Source organism: Eurytemora carolleeae, unplaced genomic scaffold (genome assembly GCF_000591075.1).
Source record: "Eurytemora carolleeae unplaced genomic scaffold, Eaff_2.0 scaffold336, whole genome shotgun sequence".
Lineage (NCBI taxonomy): Eukaryota > Metazoa > Arthropoda > Copepoda > Calanoida > Temoridae > Eurytemora > Eurytemora carolleeae.
The window spans coordinates 177238-201525 of NW_019396705.1; the positions used below are offsets into that span (position 1 = coordinate 177238).

General features: G+C 31.4%; 1 protein-coding gene across 1 annotated transcript; it reads right to left on the reverse strand.

Annotated features, from left to right (window-relative positions):
* Positions 1–84: 84 nt before the first annotated feature.
* Positions 85–24037, reverse strand: LOC111707596 (uncharacterized). Its single transcript, XM_023480729.1, has 11 exons — positions 24031–24037; positions 17186–17274; positions 16777–16842; positions 15207–15337; positions 14586–14643; positions 13708–13806; positions 11650–11691; positions 10907–10987; positions 2769–2830; positions 1404–1449; positions 85–168 (listed from the first exon to the last, which is right to left on the reverse strand). Exons 1-11 carry the CDS (start codon positions 24035–24037, stop codon positions 85–87), a joined length of 765 nt encoding a protein of 254 aa, XP_023336497.1.
* Positions 24038–24288: the final 251 nt, after the last annotated feature.

Sequence of the window (24288 nt, forward strand, 5' to 3'; positions counted from 1 at the left end):
ATAACTAATGAAAACATGAATGAATAATAACTAATGAAAACATAAATGAATGAATGAAAAATAACTAAAGAAAACATGAATGAATTAATGAAAAAAAATGTACCTAGTATTATCTGAATCAATTAAAGAAAGATTACTCAGGCTTCCTCCCTTGTTGGTCTCGGAAACCTGGAAATCAAAAAGTTAGTATTTTATGTTTAGCTTCAGATTTTAATTTAAATGGACTGTTAACAAAATTTTTAATGACCCCACATACACAGAGGGCACTGCCGATTCACAGCGGTACCCTTGAAACCATTATCTGATCTGATTCACAACAGTACCCTTGAAACCCTTATCTGATTCACAGCAGTACCCTTGAAACCTTTATCAGATCTGATTCACAGCAGTACCCTTGAAACCTTTATCTGATTCACAGCAGTACCCTTGAAACCTTTATCTGATCTGATTCACAACAGTACCCTTGAAACCTTTATCTGATTCACAGCAGTACCCTTGAAACCTTTATCTGATTCACAGCAGTACCCTTGAAACCTTTATCAGATAAATGATTTTTGTTTTTAAAAATTTTTATTTTAATGATTTCGCAAGTTATTTTTAAAGAGAACCCACATTAAAAAATAATTAGTTTCTATTAACATAAACATTAATATCTCATTCATACTTGATCACACAAACCATTTCAAGGGTTGTAAATTAGGCATGGATGATAACTTAAAATTATGCTGACAGTCCATTTTCAAAATCCTCTTAAAAGTTAAACAGGGACTGATGTTGTAGTTCTAAGCTACCATCGATTTCAGACGGTAACTTAGAAACCATTTGATCAAAAACGGGGATGATAAAGTCCCAATCCAACTTTCAAGTGTTTAATTCTTGTTAATTTCTCCATTGTTTTTTTCAGAAATAAAATAAAAATTAGATTTAAAAATCAAAAAATAATTAATTCGTTATCAGATAGAGTTTTTAAAGTAACTGTTGTGTATCAGTGGAGACTGTAGGGGAAACTAGAATTATGTTTCAAGCAAAATATTTCTTCAGAATTAAAAAAAGCATTTTTTTCAATATTTTGATCAGTGCTTAGGATCCATTAAATTTTGATTCGGATGCGGATCCTGGATCCGCACTGGAAAAAATGGATCCAGATCCAGGTCATTTCTTTAAGATTTACTGAATTTTTTTAACAAAAATAATTTTCAATTTTTTTTATTTTTATCCTTTAACTTGATGAGCCATTCAGAAATGAGGAAATTTTTATAATTTCTCTTTTGTTCAAAAGGTCAGATTTGGGTTTTTTTATGAATAAAAAAGGTTTTTTGCAGTGTTTGATTGAAGATCCAACGGATTCGGATCCGGATCCTAAGCACTGGTTTTGATCATATTATATATCACAGTATTCTCACCTTTTTCTTCTTTTTCTTCCCACTATCTGGATTCAGTAAATGTCGCCTAAAATAAAATTCATATTGTTTTGTTTAAACATGCAGTAAGCATATATTCGTATCCTCTGCTGTCCGATTATCAAGATTTATAGCCCTCTATACATAATATATATCTTAGAAAAACATCGACTGACGATCATTTTTATTATTAAATAAAAATGTTATACAATTTTAGCTTAGAGTTTCATTTAGGGAAAAAATCGACTATTAAGAGTGCGCGAAAAATCACAGTAATTATACAGCTGACTTTCATGGATAAAACTTAAAAGCTCCGCTGTCGATGAAGATTAAGGGTGTTAAGGATTAGCGCTTTCTCGAGACACGTTTAGGCCTCTTGTAGAAAACCTTCTTTAGAAGTCTGTGTTCTTTCTTCTGTAAAATACAAATTTCTCCTGCAATTTCTCGATTGAATTTGCAAATTCACCCCCTCCCCCTCTAGCTCAAAAAACTTTTTTGCAAATCAAACGGATCGCCAGAACTTAGCAATTTTCATTTAAGGGAGTGACCGGTTGGAAGCGGTAGTTAAGCTGTTCCAACCCTTACGCTGAGTATCCTCCCTTTCGCTTGTACTCCCTCACCTCCTCCTTACCTTTTTCCTGATTTATCATCATTTTTATGTTTAAAATGTACAATGTATATTGTTTTTATTTTCAATTCTCATTCGTTTATAGTGGGCCCACCAATTAAAACAACCTACTCTGGTAAGGCGGGTCAAAACTACATCGTAAATTGTGATTTTTTTATTTGTATTTTCTTGTGCTTTGTAGTTGAATAAAAATATGAAATATGAAGCTGACAGTGTAGTTTTAAAGAGAAAAAATTAGCATTCATTTGATACCAATAAGAAGTTTTTACAATATATAATTTCTAACTAAGAGCACAAAATCGATTTTTAGAATTCTCCCAGATTATCTATTTTGGAAGATACACGTTAAACATTGTTTTATTTAATTATTCAATACCGACGATGAAAAATATAACAAAAATAAGACAGTAAACCAACTAGTTGTTAAGGAACAGGTTTGTTACATTTTTCGTCGGGGTTTTTCAATACGTGTTAAAAAAAAAACCGTTTCTACTCTGAACCATCCGTTTTCGTGAAAATTTACAAACCGAGGCTCACCTTTTACTTAGAAATTATAAATAGTTAAAACGTCCCATTGGTATCAAATGAATCCTGAAGTTTTTTTATCTATATAATAAAGCTCTTATATATTTGTTTGCTATAGCTGGCCAAAGGACTAGACCGAATGGGCTGATTTTTTAGGAAACCATGGTTTTTTTTAAATTCCACGGCGCTCCAGCTGGTTTCTCCCTTTAAGTTACCTGAAATGAGAATCCCACTGTTCCTCACCAGAAGAGTTCTCCTCAACCTTCTCTAACAATTCCTAAATATCAGACAATTAGTTTAACACTTAACTGTGTAGTCAATTAAATAGTTTATTTTTTATCTTAATATTGTTCAAAGGTCAATTGAGTATCTATTTTATCAGCCAAATCAGTTCACTACTTTATCAGTTCGTTTCTTTATCAGCTAGATTTTTTATCCTGTAACGAAAAAGGCAGCTTTTCACGGCTAAATTACAGTTTGCGTCCCCTGAACTAGATTACTATATAATCATCAATACAATTGCATGACAAATCTTTAATAGACTGCTTGACTGCCAGCCCTGTTAATATAAACTACATTAGAAACAAAAGGGCGAGAGGGGGGGGGTTAGATTAAGACATTATCCTAATAATTTGTTTATTCTAGCATTAATATATAAATTGGCAGGTTCAAATAAACGTTATTATTGTCGGTCAACCAACATGACCAAAAGATCAGTTTATGGTTGGTCGAAATAAAAATCTTGTCCGGAACAAATTTCAACAGTAATAAATACAAGTTGTGAAAATCCGCCAAATTAAAATCCGCGAAAATTTTTGTCTTATTCGAGTACAGAGAAAACTGGCGGCTAGGAAATCAACTATTTAAAACACTACTATTTTGGTTCGCAGTGTTGTGAAGTTTTTGGACAGAAATTTTCTCTTTATCGAGAAGGTTCAAGCCTTTTTAGGAACAAAATATAATCTAAAAACCCGAGAACCTTCAAGATATAAAAAAAATTAAAGTCCAAAAACTTTATGCACGTCGTGCCAAAATTAAAAGTGTTAAAGGTAATTTTATAAAACGTTTGTGTACTTGTCTTATTTCAATGGTCGTTTGTGTACTTGTCTTATTTCAATGGTCATTCCTAGATCAAAATATAAAGTTGATTCCAATTTTATTTTCATGAAAAAAAAATATTTTGGAAATATCCTAGTTTTGGAGAAAATCCGGGAACCAACAAAACCTTTATATTTATAGCACACGTGCTAATTTGACAATATAGCACGATGATTACTTAATAGAACGATGCCATAATAAACAGCTAATTTAACTTAATAGCACGTTCAGTATAAAATTCGCAATGAAGTGTGGAAGAATGATAAAGTACACAATAGCTTCAAGAGAAATCAAGTTTTATTGCATTATCTCTCTCTCGTCATTGTAAAATCTAAAAACATGTGAACAAGAAAACAAAATATTTCTTTACAGATAGTCTCCATTGTAAATATATGCGCGAGAAACATTTATGAGAGAGAAAAAATTTGAAAAATCAAAACTCATTCAGTCATTAACAATTTTAGAAACATTGATGTCAAGGAAAGGTCGACCAGTGTTTCAAGGATTGTTATAAATATTGGGTAAGAATGATATTCTGTAAACCTGAAGAACATTATTAGCAATCTATGTTGGTAAAAACTTTTACGTAAAATCCATTATTCATTGGAACTGCGTTTCAAATTAATACGTAGCATGATTAGCTTATATCATGTGATATACATCTTAATTACGCCTATTTCAACTGTGCTGTAATACGTAACATGATTGTCTTAATCATGTGATATAGATAACAACGTAGGAATTGTTATTACGTCTATTAACTTTAACTTCTAACATATAAACCTCAAATACACTAGTTGATATAGAAACTCCGCTTTGAATACAGTGTTAAGTAATTTGGTTTCGTTGAAACTTACGAATTGAGATGGTTGTTTTGAGTTTTGGCTTGGTCGATTAATTGCTAGTGTCCGGTTGACACCGATAGCTAACAAGATCGCGCCCATTGGTAGTGGCGTTGATAGTTCCAGGATTGTAGTCGTGTGAATCGTGTCCTAGTTAAGACATTGATCAATTGACACGGATAGCTAACAAGATCGCACCCAGTGGTAGTGGCGTTGATAGTTCACGGGATTAAAGCCGTGTGTTGATAGTGTTGATAGTGTTGATAGTCAAAAGAAACTGAGTTGTACCTGGATAGATACGTGTTCGAGAAATTGTTATGGAGTAGGCGTTCACTATACCAATCTCGATTTATTTAGAGGATTTTTTTCTGGCTTACACAAAAAAAGTCTGAATTATTTAAAAAAATATCAATTTTTTGAAAGGAATCGTTAGCTTTTAATCTAATTAATAATGTGGAAGATACCGTCGTTTTTCTAGCTTGCAATTTGGTTAGTTTTCAAGAGAAACCACAAACTAAAACAATCCGTTTTCATAAACAAAATTGGATATCTACTTTATTCTTGATCAGAATAAGCTTTAAGGGTAAAGTTATGAATCAGATAAGAATCAATGGAGGGTCAGTTGGAATAACGTTTACAGTCCCTTTAATATATGACTAAATATTTTCAAGTTGCCGAGAAACATAGTAATAAACTCAATGGTAAACATGAATTTAAACAACAGAAATAAAATATTTGTTTTGATCAACAGAAATAAAATATTTGTTTTGATCAACAGAAATAAAATATTTGTTTTGATCAACAGAAATAATAATTTTAAGTTGATCCAATTACCATTTTAAGGATTTTTGAACAGAAGAAGTATTTTTAAATCATTTTTTATTTAAAAATTGAAACTTGATGAACCGTGTGCAGAGAGAAGGAAATTTTAAAACAAATCAGATTTAGGTTTTGAGAGCAGATATTTGGTTGATATTTAACCCCTAGGATCCAGGAAGCCAAAATGTTGCGGATCCAAAAGATCCAACCCCTATGCACTAGTTGTAGCAATTTAAAGCTAAATCCTTCAAAAAATCAGCTGATATTTTCGTGATCTCTCATCTTCTGAGAGCAGTTTTTTGTGTGGCTTCTGTTTGGTCAGATCTTGTCAGATTACTCTTTAATCTTGTTTAGATGACCCTCCATGCAGAGATATACAATGCCCGATTCACATCGGTATCTTTTCTTTAGGATCATACAGTTAAAAAACAAAGTTTTTTATTTTTGTCAAAACTGTTTTATCATTCACTGGAAGTGCCGTTTATATGAAATGGGAAGGATTTCAACATGAATTACGTTTATATGAAATAGGAAGGATTTCAACATGAATTACGATTATATGAAATGGGAAGGATTTCAACATGAATTACGATTATATGAAATGGGAAGGATTTCAACATGAATTACGCTTATATGAAATGGGAAGGATTTCAACATGAATTACGTTCATATGAAATGGGATGGATTTCAACATGAATTACGTTCATATGAAATGGGATGGATTTCAACATGAATTACGTTCATATGAAATGGGAAGGATTTCAACATGAATTACGTTCATATGAAATGGGAAGGATTTCAACATGAATTACGTTTATATGAAATGGGAAAGATTTCAACATGAATTACGTTTATATGAAATAGGAAGGATTTAAACATGAATTACGTTTATATGAAATAGGAAGGATTTCAACATGAATTATGATTATATGAAATGGGAAGGATTTCAACATGAATTACGTTTATATGAAATGGGAAGGATTTCAACATGAATTACGTTTATATGAAATGGGAAAGATTTCAACATGAATTACGTTGAATAGAAATTAGTCCGTTTAAAAGAGAAAGCAAACTGTTTTATTAACTCTGAATGGTATGATCATATTCGGTGATGGGTTTACAAGTATACCTCAAATAAACGAAAAGAAAATTAATTAAAGCTCTTTAAAAAAAACAAAAATTTAACGGTTTAATTTTTAATGTTTATCTAATTTTTAAATAAAAATGTTAATGAGTTATTATTGAAACTGTTGTGCTTCAAAGTGGCCTAAAACCAGTATATATAATTCAAAATCATTAAAAAAAAAATAATAAGCAAAATTTTGTTAATTACCCCTTTTTAAAATAAATTCGAAATGATTAATGATTAATAATAAAATTTGTTTTCTGTGTTGCCACTACAGCAGTATAAGGTTTATGATTAATTAAACAAAATAATTCGACATTTAAATGTTCAAAAAAAAAACTAATATAACTTATCACTTTGACATTTTGACATTTGTGTTGTGCTCGTGTTATTATTAGCACTGAGTGGACACTTGACAGTGGACAGTATGTAATAAGTTTCATTATATTTTTATAAATGAGAGAAACTCCCTTTTTTTACCTTGCTTTTAAATAAAACTTGATTATTAACTATTCACTATATTATAGATATGTTGTATTGAAGGGAAGCTGTACTAATCAGAAATCTAGATATTTCCTGAACTCGTGTCTCAAACAGCTGATCCCTAGGGGGGATATTACCCCCCCCCCCCTCCCCCCTTCTTAAAATAAACTTTTTTAGTTTTTATCAAAAAAAAACACTTTCTTCCATTCAGAAAATATTAAATTTTTAATCTACATAAGTCCCCCCCTCTACATATCCCTCCCCCGGACTATCCTGGAGAAAAGAGCGAGGAAGGACGGAAGGAAGGAAAGTCCTGATGTTATATATAGATTTATAATGTTTATAATATTCTCAATATCCTACAACCAGCTAATTAATTTCAAGGTTAAAGGCACTGTACATGTAATTTCAAGAAGGGACTGTACATGTAATTTCATGGTTAAAGAGACTGTACATGTAATTTCAAGGTTAAAGGGACTATACATGTAATTTCAAGGTTAAAGGAACTGTACATGTAGTTTCAAGGTTAAAGGGACTGTACATGTAATTTCAAGGTTAAAGGGACTGTACATGTAATTTCAAGGATAAAGAGACTGTACATGTAATTTCAAGGTTAAAGGGACTATTCATGTAAATTCAAGGTTAAAGGGACGATACATGTAATTTCAAGGTTAAAAGGACTATACATGTAATTTCAAGGTTAAAGGGACTGTACATGTAATTCAAGGTTAAAGGGACTGTACATGTAATTTCAAGGTTAAAAGTACTTTACATGCAATTTCAAGGTTAAAGGGACTATACATGTAATTTCAAGGTTAAAGGGACTGTACATGTAGTTTCAAGGTTAAAGGGACTATTTCAAGGTTAAAGGGACTATACATGTAATTTCAAGGTTAAAGGGACTGTACATGTAATTTAAAGATTAAAGTGACTGTAAATGTAATTTCAAGAATAAAGGGACTGTACATGTAATTTCAAGGGAATTTAGTTAAAAAACTTTATATATGCTTTTTATTGATTTATTTATTTATCTTGATTATGATAAATACGATGAATAAAATGAATACGATGAATAAGATGAATACGATGAATCAGATGAATACGATAAATACAATGAATATGATGAAAACAATGAATACGATGAATACGATGAATATGATGAATATGATGAATATGATGAATGTGATGAATATGATGATTGATGAATATGATGAATATGACGAATATGATGGATATGATGATTGGTAAATATGATGAATATGATGAATATAATGGAATAAACTTCCAGTAGAAATAAAAGAGGCAAGGACTTTAAACATATTTCGGACCCAGCTGGACTCAATCGACATTGGACAACTATAAATGTACGTAAAATCTATCTGTGCAAGGAGTATTTGAGTGTGGAGAGCACTATGTAGCAGGACATGGATGATAGATCATTACTCCGTGACGACCTACTGGCATCCTCACCTATATTCCTAAAGGAGCCCTGAGGATTACTCTCTTAGTAACCAAGTAATTGATGAATATGATGAATATGATGAATATGATGACTATGATGACTATGATGACTATGATGACTGTGATGACTGTGATGACTGTGATGACTATGATGATTATGATGATTATGATGATTATGATGAATGATGATTATGATGATTATGATGAATATGATGATTATGATGATTATTATGATTATGATGATTATGATGATTATGATGATTATGATGATTATGATGATTATGATGATTATGATGAATATGATGAATATGACAAACTCTTTTCACAAATTATTGACATTAAATTTTCTCAAAAACAAAATTAATCATCCCAAAAAGTACCATTTCAGCCTTAAAAACTAATGAAAGTTTTTTAGGGGTGTAAATTATTTTCAAAAAAGCGCTTTCCTCTGCATTTAAGTGCCATGAACAATTCACGGTACTCATTATAAACGTGATATAAAATAATCAAAAAGCTTTTCCTTCTTTTATTGCTTTTCCATATCTCTGTATGTTTAAATTTTCGCTTATCTGATTTACCAATTTGCGGTTATCTTGTAGCGACGCAAAATAACAAAGATATAAACCAGACTAACTGTATATATTTTGTCTAACTTACAACATGAGAAAAACTATATTGAATAAATATGTTTGGTTTGGTCTTCAGAGTTTCCGGCAGTCAGCTGGTAATCCAGGGTCTCCACAATCTCCTCTTTTTTCTATATTTCTTTATATCTATTCATTTTTTTTAATTTTCTGTTTTTCTTTATATTATCTGTTTTTCTTTATATTATCCGATTTTCTTCATATTATCCGTGTTTCTTTATATTATCTGTTTTTCTTCATATTATCTGTTTTTATTTTTATTTTCTGTTCTTTATATTTTCAGTTTTTCTTTATATCATCTGTTTTTCTTCATATCATCTGTTTTCCATTTATATATCTGTTTTTTACCCATCTAACTGTTTTTATATCTATCTACTGTTTTTATATCTCTCTATCTATTTCTATAACTTTTAATCCTTTTTATATCTATCTATCCATTTTTATATCAATCAATCCTTTTTATCGTTTATATATATATATCTGTATCTGTTCTTCAATCTATCTTATCTTCTATCTATCTGTTCTTCTATCTATCTGTTTTTCTATCTATCTGTTTTTCTATCTATCCATTTATTTATATATCTGTTTTCTATTGATATATCTGTTTTTCTATCTATCCATCTATTTATATATCTGTTTTCTATTAATTTATCTGTTTTTCCATCTATTTATATATCTGTTTTCTATTGATATATCTGTTTTCTATCTATCCATCTATTTATATATCTGTTTATCCATCTATTTATATATATGTTTTTCTATCTATCCATCTATTTATATATCTGTTTTTCTATCTATCCATATATTTATATATCTGTTTTCAATTTATATATCTGTTTTTCTATCTATCCATCTATTTATATATCTGTTTTCTATTTATATATCTGTTTTTCTATCTATCCATCTATATATATATCTGTTTTCTATTTATATATCTGTTTTTCTATCTATCCATCTATTTCCCAGGGACATAAATATTCCCCCTCCTTAGAGTATTTGACGGGATGTTACAGGCATTATTGCAAGTCATTCTGTGGGGATTTTTGCAGGGATATATTATAAACATATGTACACAGGGAAATATGCATCTTTATATATAATATAAATGTGAAGTGGCAATCTCTGTTTGCCTGTTTGTATGTCAAATCATAACTCATGAAACCCTTGACTGATTCGCTTTAAATTTTGATTGGGTAACTCGAAGGAACAACTTGTATGACCTTAGCTTGATTTTTAAATTTAAGTTTGAAAAGGTTCAAACATTGACTTTTAAAAAATTAGTTAAATTTTCAGACCAAGCTTGGTTCTCAAGCTAGTATATATAAAAAATTTACAGTGCAGAGGGACCCACGTTACTGTGAATTAAGAAGACGACTGTTAAGTCTCAATTTACGACTTTAATTAGTCCTGTGAATAAAAAACGCAGCGTAGATTTAAAAGTTGATTTAAAATTAAAAACGAATACTTAAGTATACAGTAACCAGGACTATCACCACTGCTGTGGTCGGCAGCTCCTGACTTATCATGGCTCAGAACTGGCTTATCAATAAACAGTACACCAAAAACTATTTCCCTTGGAGACAATCCTTTCTTTTAAGAGACTCTTTGCTAACTTTCCTAAAATGGTCATCCAGGATAAAACACTAGCTTGGGAACCGATAAAAGTCAACCAACTCAACCTGGAGGTTTTAAACCAACCTAAAAACATTACTGTGGTTCTGAGTTCTTCATTAAAACTTGAGGCAAATCGGTTCTAGGGTTAATGATTTATGATCATTTATCCATACATACAAATAAACATATATATACAGGGGGGGGGGGGAAGACATGTTAAAACGCAGAATGAGACAAAATTTGGATAAAAAGGATCAGTTGTTTACCTTAAATGTTCCACTGAGACCATGTCTATCTTTTTTAATTGCTTTGTAGTTGTATGCTTCCTCCAGGAGCTGATGCAACTCCTTAAAATAATATTTGTTTTAACTGTAGTTGTATGCTTCCTCCAGGAGCTGATGCTACTCCTAAATATTATATTTGTTTTAATTGAAGTTGTATGCTTCCTCCAAGATCTGATGCAACTCCTAAATAAAATATTATTTTAATTGTAGTTGTATGCTTCCTCCAGGAGCTGATGCAACTCCTAAATACAATATTATTTTAACTGTAGTTGTATGCTTCCTCCAGGAGCTGATGCAACTCGTAAATACAATATTATTTTAATTGTAGTTGTATGCTTCCTCCAGGAGCTGATGCAACTCCTAAATATAATATTTGTTTAAATTGAAGTTGTATGCTTCCTCCAAGAGCTGATGCAACTCCTAAATATAATATTTGTTTCCTAGCAATGCATTGAATTTCAATTTATCTGCCACCATTGCTTTCGATTTCTCAGTCTTCGGTGAATATTCAATATCCATTACTTATTACTTATTACCACCGACGGATTATATTTTTAATTTGGNGGGGGGATTTCTATTCAGGGTCTAAATACCAGAAGCCAAAAACTGATCAAGGCAAATAAGACGGCTGTTTTTTACAAATTAAAAGTGTTTAAGGGTTGAAAATTGCCAACATTTTATCCAAAGTTGCGACCTCTGATAAAATTAAACCAAATTAAACCTACCGTATCCTGTAAATCCCCCAAATCCGAGGACTCCTCGTTATTCTAAAATAAGATTAGATAAGATATAAGAATAAAGATGACTATAAGAAAGTTAAGGTTAAGTATTTAAAAATAAAAAAAACTGATTAAAAACTAATTTGTTTTCACAAGATTATTTATTAAAAATTAATTTGTTTTTGCAAGGTTATTGATTAAAAATTGATTTGTTATAATTAATTAATTGATTAAAATTTGATTTAAATGGACAAGAAAAATTATTAAAAATTTATTTGTTACGACAAAGTTAAAAATAATAGATTAAAAATTGATTTGTTTTGGGCCGGCAAGGTAATTGATTAAAAATTGATTTCATTTGACAAGATAAATTGACACGAATTATGACAGTTTGAACTTCTCCGAATTGTTTTGTCACATATTATTCCCTCTGATATTTCTAGAAGGCCTGCAGTAGAATTCCTGGGACAACATTTATTTGCAAATAAATGCCAGGCTTACTTTTCCTCAAACACATCAAAACAGTAATGGGACATTTCATAGATTAGACATTTTAAAGATAGGACATTTTCATACACAGGACATTTCATAATAATTGTTCTTTCTATGAAATGTCCTAAATTTAAGAAATGTCTTTCTATGAAATGTCATCTCTATAATGTCTTAATATCCGAATACTTATCAAAACTTAAGCAGGGATATGCACAGTGAACCCCATAACTGTGGAATAGGCAGACAGTTAAATAACCTTTTATGCATTAGATGTGGCTAAAAATCAATTTATTTCACCGGTAGCTTAAAAGTATTAGGTGAAAGGAGTCTGTGAGACTGTATAATTACTGTAGTTCATGTTAAGTGATATCTAAAATTATAACTTGTGTTTGAAAGTCGTCTTCCTCTTCCACAGATTTATGGGTCTCGCAGTATTTTCATTAAAATCATCCCAATCCATTTTTCTCCCCTCTAGGAAATTATTTGATGTTCCCAAGATGTTCAATGCCCAATTTTTCACATTTCCCCTGCATTCTTGAGAATATGCACACCTCATGTTCAGGATCTGTACTTAAGCACATAGCCTGTATTACTCAATTATTGAGACCACTAGCTAGTTATTTACTACCTTCATAGCCTGTGCAGCTCTATTGAGACCAGTAGCTAATTATTTACTACCTACATAGCCTGTGCTGCTCTATTGAGACCACTAGCTAGCTGTTTACTACCTCCATAGCCTGTGCTGCTCTATTGAGACCATTAGCTAGCTGTATACTACCTTCATAGCCTGTGCTGCTCTATTGAGACCACTAGCTAGCTGTTTACTACCTTCATAGCCTGTGCTGCTCTATTGAGACCACTAGCTAGCTGTTTACTACCTCCATAGCCTGTTGTGCTCTATTGAGACCACTAGCTAGCTGTATACTACCTCCATAGCCTGTTGTGCTCTATTGAGACCACTAGCTAGCTGTATACTACCTTCATAGCCTGGGCTATTCTATTGAGACCACTAGCTAGCTGTATACTACCTTCATAGCCTGTGCTGCTCTATTGAGACCACTAGCTAGCTGTTTACTACCTTCATAGCCTGTGCTGCTCTATTAAGACCACTAGCTAGCTGTATACTACCTTCATAGCCTGTGGTGCTCTATTGAGACCATTAGCTGGCTTTATACTACCTTCATAGCCTGTGCTGCTCTATTAAGACCACTAGCTAGCTGTATACTACCTTCATAGCCTGTGGTGCTCTATTGAGACCGCTAGCTAGCTGTATACTACCTTCAAAGCCTGTGCTGCTCTATTGAGACCACTAGCTAGCTATATACTACCTTCATAGCCTGTGCTGCTCTATTGAGACCACTAGCTAGCTATGTACTACTTTCATAGCCTATTCTGCTCTATTGGGACCTCTAGCGAGCTATGTACTACCTTCATAGCCTGTGCTGCTCTATTGAGACCACTAGCTAGCTGTATACTACCTTCATAGCCTGTACTGCTCTATTGAGACCACTAGCTAGACTACCTTCATAGCCTGTTGTGCTCTATTGAGACCACTAGCTAGCTTTATACTACCTTCATAGCCTGTGCTGCTCTATTGAGACCACTAGCTAGCTCTTCCATAGCATTCTCCGCCAACTCCTGCCGTTCCGCCAGCGACAACATTAATTTATCCTGAAGTAAAAACTACTTGACGATGGTCAGAGGTTGATGTTGGTCCAGTGATATTTCTGCCAAGTGCTCTGAATGCCAAGTCAAAAGGTTTGTTTAAGCGCGGGTACACGGGGGAAATATTCCAGTTTTTGTTGTTTTGATACTAATAGCTTCTCAATAGCACTTACGGGAAAGAAAACAGGCAAAATATCTATCTTAATATACTATAATGTGGGATAAGTGAAAAATCTAGTTTTTTAGTCTTAATTCATTCATTAATGTTGACCCTTATAAACTTTTCCAGGTCCAAAAAAAATTTTGTCTGAAGCCCGCACCTTACTTTTATCTATGCTATCTTGAACATTTGAGCCCCCCCCCCCTTCCCCTTACAAATTCCTAGTTACTGGCCTGGACTAATGCAGCTACGAGAATTTGTATGGACGCTAAGCTCTTGTGTGCTTTTAAAGCTTATCTCCTCAATGACGCAACAGAACACAAGTAAAATTGGTAACGATCAAGATCGTATTAAGTTCGATATCAGCCTACACCCCCTTTCACTCCCTTTCAGGACGAACTAAATCTCATTTCAGATCAGAATTTTCTTAAATCTTACTTTGGGAAATTACCAAAAAAGATTGTTTTCACTTTATACCGAAAATATTATTTCGTTTCTCGTTTGAAAAAACATCAAATTGGTATCAATTGTTTTTTCTTTTTCTAAATCAAAGGTTAGGAATCCTTAGTTTTGATAAATCACAATTTAACAAAAACCATGCCTATAATCTGAATAAGACAAATACCTCAGGTAAATGATGAGACTGTTCTGGATTTGCTTCTTCTAAATATTCCTCCGGGGGGCTAGAGTAGAAACAATGTGTTATTAAAGGGCTAGAGTAGAAACAATGTGTTATTAAAGGGCTAGAGTAGAAACAATGTGTTATTAAAGGGCTAGAGTAGAAACAATGTGTTATTAAAGGGCTAGAGTAGAAACAATGTGATATTAAAGGGCTAGAGTAGAAATATTAAAGGGCTAGAGTAGAAACAATGTGTTATTAAAGGGCTAGAGTAGAAACAATGTGTTAATTAAGGGACCAGTTCAGGTAATTTCCTTTAACCCTCTATTTATCGAGTTGAATGCTGGATTTACAAAGATACACCCTTTTATCAGAAGTAACAGTGACGAAGAAAGCAGCAAGTGGTAAATTGTAAATTTGGGGTTTGTAAGTAAATTTTTTTTTTGAGGTTTTTGGTTGATATTTTGCCCCGTGGATACGCATATTTTTGCGGATTCGGATCCAGGAGGCCAAAATCTTGTGAATCCATTTTACCTTTCTTTATTCTGATCAATGAAGATAAACAAAATTGGCTAATTTCAATTGTGGCTACTAAAAAAGATCCTTGAATAAAAAATAGAACCATACCTCGTATCTCTGAGCTGAGGTTTAGTTTGATCTTGATCCGATTTACTCAAATGATCATCGATCTTTGCTTGATCGATTTTAACCAAATCTGAAGAGTTGATCAACTTAGTTCCCTCTAGAACCGGTTTTGTCTGGATAGTTTAATCATTTTACTTTTTGGAGAACCATCAAATTATAATAATTAGGAATCGATTACACTCCAAAAATGCTTCTTAAAAACATTTATACGAAATAAGATCTAAAACAGATCTGATCAAAAACAGTGCTTAGGATCCATCTAATTTTGATGCGGTTCCGGATCCGGATAAAGGTCATTTCTTTAAGATTTACTGAATTTCTTTAACAAAAAAATAATTTTCAAACTTTTAGTTTTATTTTTTTCGCTTATTTATATCCTAAAACTTGTTAAACCATTCAGGAATGAGGAAATTCTTATCATTTCTCTTTTTTCAAAAAATCAGATTTGGGTTTTATGAGTAAAATTTTGTTTCTGTAGTTTTAGGTTGATATTTTACCATACAGAATAGAATATACTTTAGAGGGGAATTTAGAGAATCTCTCGGTATGAAATTTTTTAGTACCTTTCAGCCTGAAAGGGAGTTCAAAGTGTACAAATCGTGTAAATGTTCACAAATTATATGCAGTAGAGTACATTAATACAGTATGTTCCCTAGACTATTCATTTCAATTTCGAATTTTTTAAAAGCTGTTAAATAAACTTTATAATGAATTAGGTGAATAAAAAACATCATTTGATTTATAGTTATAACGGAAAATCATCGTTTGTAAAGTGNAGGATACTGGAACATCTTCTTGAATAAGCAATCAAATAAGTACTTATGGAACATATTCTCAAATAAACACTTCTTGGACATATCTCGAAAATTATGAATGAATTTTGATTGTCAATTGAAACATTAATCAATCTAATATTATTTAGAATGCAGAAAATAAGTTAAACTAACTTCATTTTGACGATAATTTTTTTTTTATTTTCATGAAAAATTTGCTGAAATGAGTGAAAATTTAAAAAAAACGGTGTATTTTCCAGGATAAAATCCGTACAATCCGTACAATTTGAAAACAAATCCGTACAATCCGTGCAATCCGTACAATCCGTACAATTTTAGGGTAAAAAAAAAATCAATCCGTACAATCCGTACAATCCGTACATTTTGGCCACCCTGTATATAGCATAAATTTGTGAAGTACACCTGCAGTATGGAAACAGTACAACAAAATGGCAGTTTTACACTTTTTTCTAGCAAATTCCCCTCTAATATATTTTCTTTTCTCTTTGTATTTACCCCTTGGATCCGGATCCAGGAAGCCAAAATCTTCCGGATCCAACGGATCCTAAGCACTGATCAAACACCATAAAATTTTGCAGATAATTTTCATCTCAAATGCATTAAATTGGCCGGGATAATTGAATAAAACCACATAAAAGAACTGCGTATAAAAACTGGAGACAAAAACTTTATTTTAAAGAATATAATGTTGTTAATGCATTTACGAAAGCTTTGTTCAAATAATTTGCCCCGGTTTTCTTGTTCGTTAAAATGATTCCCTGGCTTGACTTATCCTGGTTAAACTCCGCTGACCGTCTTTTTATTTCATCAGGACTGAACACAACCTGAACATACATTTTATAATTACTGAACACAACCTGAACATACATTTTATAATTACTGAACACAACCTGAACATACATTTTATCATTACTGAACACAACCTGAACATACATTTTATAATTATTTCACCAATCCAATCCAAATATTTCTGTTAGATAAAATATTCAAGAATGAAGTGTCAAAGAACTATTAGGTTGTAAATAAGGGTTCAGAAAATGCGAATTTGTTGCAAAGACTCAATTCCTTTAACCCAATATTGACCTGTTTATAGTGACATCTAGCGGTATAATTGGGTTAATTATTCACATCCTCCGCTGTAGAGGAGAAGGGGAGGATTGTATATACCTGTTTATAGTGACATCTAGCGGTATAGTTGGGTTTATTATTCACATCCTCCGCTGTAGAGGAGTAGGGGAGGGTTCCACCCACCACACCTACAAACAGTAAATCAGTGATTTATAATTCGGTGATGGTGATGGACCAAACCTCTGTAGCGAAAAAAAAAGAAAATGAAATAATACAAAATAAATATTCAAAAATCGTTCTCTAGGACAGACCCCCAATTTTGTACATGGATCTTATATGTAGCACATGGATATCTCTATAAGACAGACCCTATTGGCCATGTGGTCGCAGCGCCCGGCCCCTAGCCTATCCTAACCGCGGCGCTCGGCCCCGAAATTGTCTTTAATGAAAAAAATGATGGGGAGGGGGTGGGGCGGGGTCCAAAAGTCCTTTAGACCCAAGTTGTTTAAATTAACATTTCCGAAAGACGATTTAAACAATTCAATTCCTATTTACTCTTTTCAGCGTTTGATGCATAATATGCATCAGACAAAACAGACTGGTAGATAGATACCTGATACACGGCGAGCAATCTTTTACCAATTCCAAGCAAACATATTAAGAAATCTGAAATTATTTTAAATATCACACTTTTGAAGCATTGCATGTGCTTTACATAGCAATAGGTTGGGACACCGGATGAAAATAAGAATAAAAGCTAAATTCTTTTCTCAGTCACACTTTATCACTCGATTTGAGATTGAAACTCTGTCCTAACACTGATGTATTTCAATTTTAAAAAACATATTTTTTCACACACGCAAAGTGCAAGGGCCATTTTCCTCAACAGCTGAATTCTCCAATTTATCCCGGTAAAATGCAGGAGTCTAGACTCGAAGAGATCACGAAACCTCGGATTAACGATAATGATAAGGTCAAGCTCTGGTGTATTTTTCGACCTACGAAAATCCGCTATACTCAATTTCTGACCTACGCCAAATAAAATAGCCTGTCCTAGTCTTGGGGGGGGGGAGGGGCCTGTCGTTTTTCCCCAAATTTCGTAATTTTGTATCCTATAACGGTCAACCTCTTTCCAACCTCCCTCCCCCGTATTTCATATACACCTCCTTATAGTTTTATTAAAACCCCCATTCTTAAAGGTTGACCAAAATGCTTACAATCAAATAAAAAATTTCCCTATTTTTAACAGGATTTATTTAAATTTTTTCTGTATTTTGCCTTTTTTATTGTTATACTTTTTCATTTAACTAATTATGTTATAAATGTGGTAATTTTCTGTAGGATTGATGAGAATATAAAAATATGTACATCGAAATAAATTAGTTTTTCTATCTGCGAGAGTGAAAACCTAATTTTTGCCAATATAGACAATTTACATTAGCCCAAGTTATTATTAATATTAAAGTTTTTTTCGTACAATTAATAAAGGTATATAATGTTTGATAATTGTTTTCTTTTAGAAAATATAACTTTTATGTGAAGTTTTTAGTTTTTAATTTTTAATCAATATAAACCTCATATTTAATGTTAAGTTTATTTTCCTAAATCTTCTCGTTAAAAAAAAGTTGAGCCTAATGCTTGGTTTTCTTCATATAAGAAAGTAAATTAAGTTAGGATAAAATTTAAAAAGTTAACAAAGAAGTTGTATTATAAAAGAATAGAGAGAAAAAGCAATTCCATAAATTGGAAACAAATTCAAAATCTGAAAGTCCCGGAATTAATTTATAATTAATCAGACGACTTTACAATATAATTTTACAATATGATAAATGAAACGATAATAACATAATAGCCCTTGTCCTGTCAATTCCAAAACGTGGTCTGCCTTTTTTGTGCGTTTAAATTACCCGGGATATAAAGAGTTTGCAATTTGTAATTTTTTGTGACTTAATATACTGATCTGAAAAATGGATGTAAAACATTTGTCACACTTTGATATTTGTTTAAAACAAAAAAAAATATTTTATTATTTTTTATTTTATATTATGTATGTTATATATATTTTTTATGATCTTTTTCTAGGGTGGGGGGGGGGCGTGGCCGACGCCCCTCCCAGGCTATACATTGATTTAGACCCCCCAACCTTTATAGGGTTAAATTATCCAAATTTTTATGATTTTTTTTAGAGTTAAAAAGAAAAGCATACCATAAGAAGGCTGAAAGTAAGAAAAGAATTTTTTGTTAAAAAAAATCCTTTCAATCTACGATAATTAAGTTTTCTTGGACCACCAGAAATAAAGGCATTTAAAATGGGTGCATCGCCATTCTTTCCAGCTTGACCAACCTGTCGGTAGTCATAGGTGACCTGTTTCATGGGTCAAAAGCTTTCGGAGTAATGACTTTGTAAAAATCCAGGAGGACCCCCCCCCCCGTAATTTCACCTAGGGGTGTAATGGACTGTCATCCCCCCCTGAAACCGCCTATGTCTACAATAGTGACTTGCGCATTTTTACTGCATGAAAGCATATAGGAATTAAACACTTTTAAACCTAGATAAACGACAATATCTTCCACATTATCGATCAGATAATGGTTTCAAAGGTATATTGTCCTGAATTGGGCATTACATGATTGCATCTTTGCACGGAAGATCACTTGAAAATACGTTTACAGTCCCTTTAAATTTTTTTTGATTGTCTTTTTATACATTTTATTTTTATTTTTTTTTAATCATATAGTAAATCAAATATTTAATAATAAAAATATTTAAAAGTTAAAATATTCAATTTTTCAAAAAATCATCGTTCAAACATTTAATATTTCACCTATTCAAGAGTTCAAATATTAATGTATTCATTTTTTGTTAGAATTTATAGTTATTATATTTAATAGTACAAATATCCATTAGTTCTTATATTTTATAGTTCAAATATCCAATAGTTCAAATATTCAGTAGTTTAAATATTCAATAGTTAAAATATTCAATATTTCAAATATTCAACTGTTCAAATATTTAATAGTTCAAATATCCAATAGTTCAAATATTTAATAGTTTATATATTTAATAGTTCAAATATTCAATAGTTTAAATATCTAATAATTCAAATATTCAATAGTTCAAATATTTAATAGTTTAAATATTGAATAGTTTAAATATTGAATAGTTCAAATATTGAATAGTTCAAATATTTAATAGTTCAAATATTCAATAGTTTAAATATTGAATAGTTCAAATATTCAATAGTTCAGATATTCAATAGTTCAAATATTCAATAGTTCAAATATTCAACAGTTCAAATATTTAATAGTTTAAATATTGAATAGTTCAAATATTCAATAGTTCAAATATTTAATAGTTCAAATATTCAATAGTTCAAATATTCAATAGTTCAAATATTCAATAGTTCAAATATAATAGTTCAAATATCCATTGGTTCAAATATTTAATAGTTCAATTATTTAGTAGTTCAAATATTTAATAGTTCAAATATTCAATAGTTCACATATTTAATAGTTCATAGATCCAATAGTTCAAATATTCAATTTTTCAAATATACAATAGTTCAAATATTTAATAGTTCAAATATTTAATAGTTCAAATATTCATTAGTTCAAATATTCAATATTTCAAATATTCAATAGTTCTTATATTTAATAGTTCAAATATTCAATAGTTCTTATATTTAATAGTCCAAATGTTGAATAGTTCAAATATAAAATAGTTCAAATATTCAATAGTTCAAATATTGAATAGTTCAAATATTCAATAGTTCAAATATCCAATAGTTCAAATATTCAATAGTTCAAATATTCAATAGTTCAAATTTATAAAATAGTTCAAATATTCAATAGTTCAAATATTCAATAGTTCAAATATTCAATAGTTCAAATATTCAATATTTCAAATGTTTAAAAGTGTAAATATTCAATAGTTCAAATATTTAATAGTTCAAATATTTAATATTTCAAATATTCAATAGTTCTTATATTTAATAGTTCAAATATTCAATAGTTCTTATATTTAATAGTTCAAATGTTGAATAGTTCAAATATTCAATAGTTCTAATATAAAATAGTTCAAATATTCAATAGTTCAAATATTGAATAGTTCAAATATTCAATAGTTCAAATATTCAATAGTTCTTATATTTAATAGTTCAAATATTCAATAGTTCAAATATTCAATAGTTCAAATATCCAATAGTTCAAATATTCAATTTTTCAAATATACAATAGTTCAAATATTTAATAGTTCAAATATTTAATAGTTCAAATATAAAATAGTTAAAATATTCATTAGTTCAAATATTCAATATTTCAAATATTTAATAGTTCTTATATTTAATAGTTCAAATATTCAATAGTTCTTATATTAAATAGTTCAAATGTTGAATAGTTCAAAAATTCAATAGTTCAAATATAAAATAGTTCAAATATTCAATAGTTCAAATATTGAATAGTTCAAATATTGAATAGTTCAAATATTCAATAGTTCTTATACCCTAGAAACCAGAGGATGTCCTAAGGTCGTCATGGGGACGTCAACAATTACCAGTGCGACGTCCGGCGACGTCATATTTTAGGTGTTGAGGACGTGTTGAGGACGTTTAACGCAAGGATTCTTACGTCCTCACGACCAAACTTTCGAAGTCGAAATGACGTCACTTTGGACGTCCAAATGACCAAACTTTTGACGTCCAAATGACCAAACTTTTGACGTTCAAATGACCAAACTTTTGACGTCCAANACCAGTATGAGACCAGTTAGGTAACTCGACCTAACCCGACCTAAACTGACCAAACACGACCTGGGGGACTGGTCATGTTTTGACCAGTTTGGTAATCTGACGTAACCCGACCTAACCTGACCTATCTCGACCTAATGGGACTGGTCGCACGACGTCGCTGGTTTCTAGGGTATTTAATAGTTCAAATATTGAATAGTTCAAATATTCAATAGTTCAAATATCCAATAGTTCAAATATTCAATAGTTCAAATATTCAATATATCAAATATTCAATAGTTTAAATATTTGATAGTTCTAATATTCAATAGTTAAAATATTCAATAGTTCAAATATTCAATAGTTCAAATATTCAATAGTTCAAATATTCAATAGTTCAAATATTCAATATATCAAATAAGCTTTTGACCAATTTTAAAATCAAAACATGTTTTAGATTTCTCAACTCCAGCTGAGTATTATTCAAAAAAAAATTGAAAAAAAGTCAAAATTGACGAGTTTATAACAAAAAGATTAAGATTGTCAATTTTTGTATGGATCTTGAGATGACGCCCAGGTTTATAATCTGGCTCAATTTGGCTCACGCCTAGAGTTTTGAAGCTACAGCCTGGAAACTTTGCATGCCGACGCGGAAATGCTCCAAGATTCATGACCTCAAATTTCAAAGCTTTGTGAGTTATTAAAGGTTGAAGTTGAGGAAGCTTGAGCGTCCATGTAGCTATAGCAAACAGTCTGTTGTAGGAAGAGGCGAATAATTACTACTTGATTTGAAAAACCAAGACATTCTAAAACGATTTCTGAAAGAAAAAAACACTACTTTCAAAATAGAGTTCCTTCAAGGGACTGTAAGATCGATGTGAAGCCCCCCCCCCCCCCCCGTCCCCTTATACAAAATCCAGTATATATAATGCCCCTTCCTTGAAATCTATAAAGGAACCCAAAACTGTTCATGAATTTAGGCAGATAAAGGCCCGAGATAAAAATTAAGAAAATCAGGGGCTTTGTCAGGAATTTGTCCTTGGGGTCAATTGTTCAAATATTTAATAGTTCAAGTATTCAGAAGTTAAAATATTCAATATCTATAGTTCAAATGTATTAATCTAAGTATTAAACAACATTTTTTCGTGAAATTCATTTTTATGATATTTTTCTTGTCTGTTTTAGAAAGGCCCAAAAAATTTCCGCGGAATTTTTTGTATCAAAATTACATAAGCAGAAAAACAAAAATAACAATAATAGATATTATTTCTATCAAATCCTAAAAGCAGCTTGATATTACAGACATCAGATATTTTAATTTATGAATTCATTTCTGTTAGATCAAATGTATTTAAGTTTGAAATATCAATTGTTTAAACTAACAGGTTGCAAAGATGTAGGGATTTAAATATTTAAAAACTACACTCATTTTTTTTGACTCACCCTGTTTTAAAATATTCAATAGCTCGACTGAAATAGTTTTACTTTTCAAAAGTGTAAATATTTAAAGTTTAAAGGCATTTTTACAGAGTACAGACCCTATAAAAGAATCCTGCCACCCCCCCCCCTTCATTTTTTATTTATATTTTCTTCAGACGTTCAGTTAGGGTGGGGAAGTCTATGCGGAACTGAGCCCCCCCCCCCTGGAACAATTAAATCTATATGGATTTCATCAAGGGGGCGCCAATTGGTGCTGATCACCCGCCTGGAAAAAAAATGCAAGTCACCCCCCAGAGCCCCCCAAGGACAAATTCCTGACAAAGCCCCTGATTTTCTTAATTTTTATCTTGGGCCTTTATCTGCCTAAATTCATGAACAGTTTTGGGTTCCTTTATATAGTTTCAAGGAAGGGGTGTACTTACTGGATTTTGTAAGGGGACGGGGGGGGGGGCTTCACATGTTTTAACTTTCCTGGGGACGGATGGGGGAATTGAAACCCTGATGAATGGGCTGAGAATTCTAACGCCCCCCCCCTCCCCCTGTCTACGCCCTTTTTCATGTTTTGTTTAAGAATTCAAAGCAAAAAAAAGCAGTTGTAATCTTCCAAAAATAGAATATTTATTATCAATATATCGTTAGCTAGACTCGAATTGTTTTGTGTTGAACACTAGACTCGAAGAAAGCCGTCAGATGATATAGTGAGTAAGAGCAGACAAAAATATTGATCCAGTTGCAGTCATAATCCAGGCAGAAAGGTATAAAGGCTACAGGCCTGGTTACCTTTCATACCCAATTGTCATGGATTCAGAATTTAAAAATTAAAAATTCTTAAGATGAAGCGAACCGTGATAGATTTTGAAGTTTAATTTAAAATAGTAAAGATGTCCAATTCTTTCATGTTTTGTTAGAACATTTTGCGGGTTTGTTTACATTTTAACAAAAGTTTGTTGTTATTTCTATTTATTTTGATTAACAGCTTGCGCTTTAAAGCTTTGTCTGTTCAAGGATGAATTAGATATAATTTTTTTAAATTGAAAA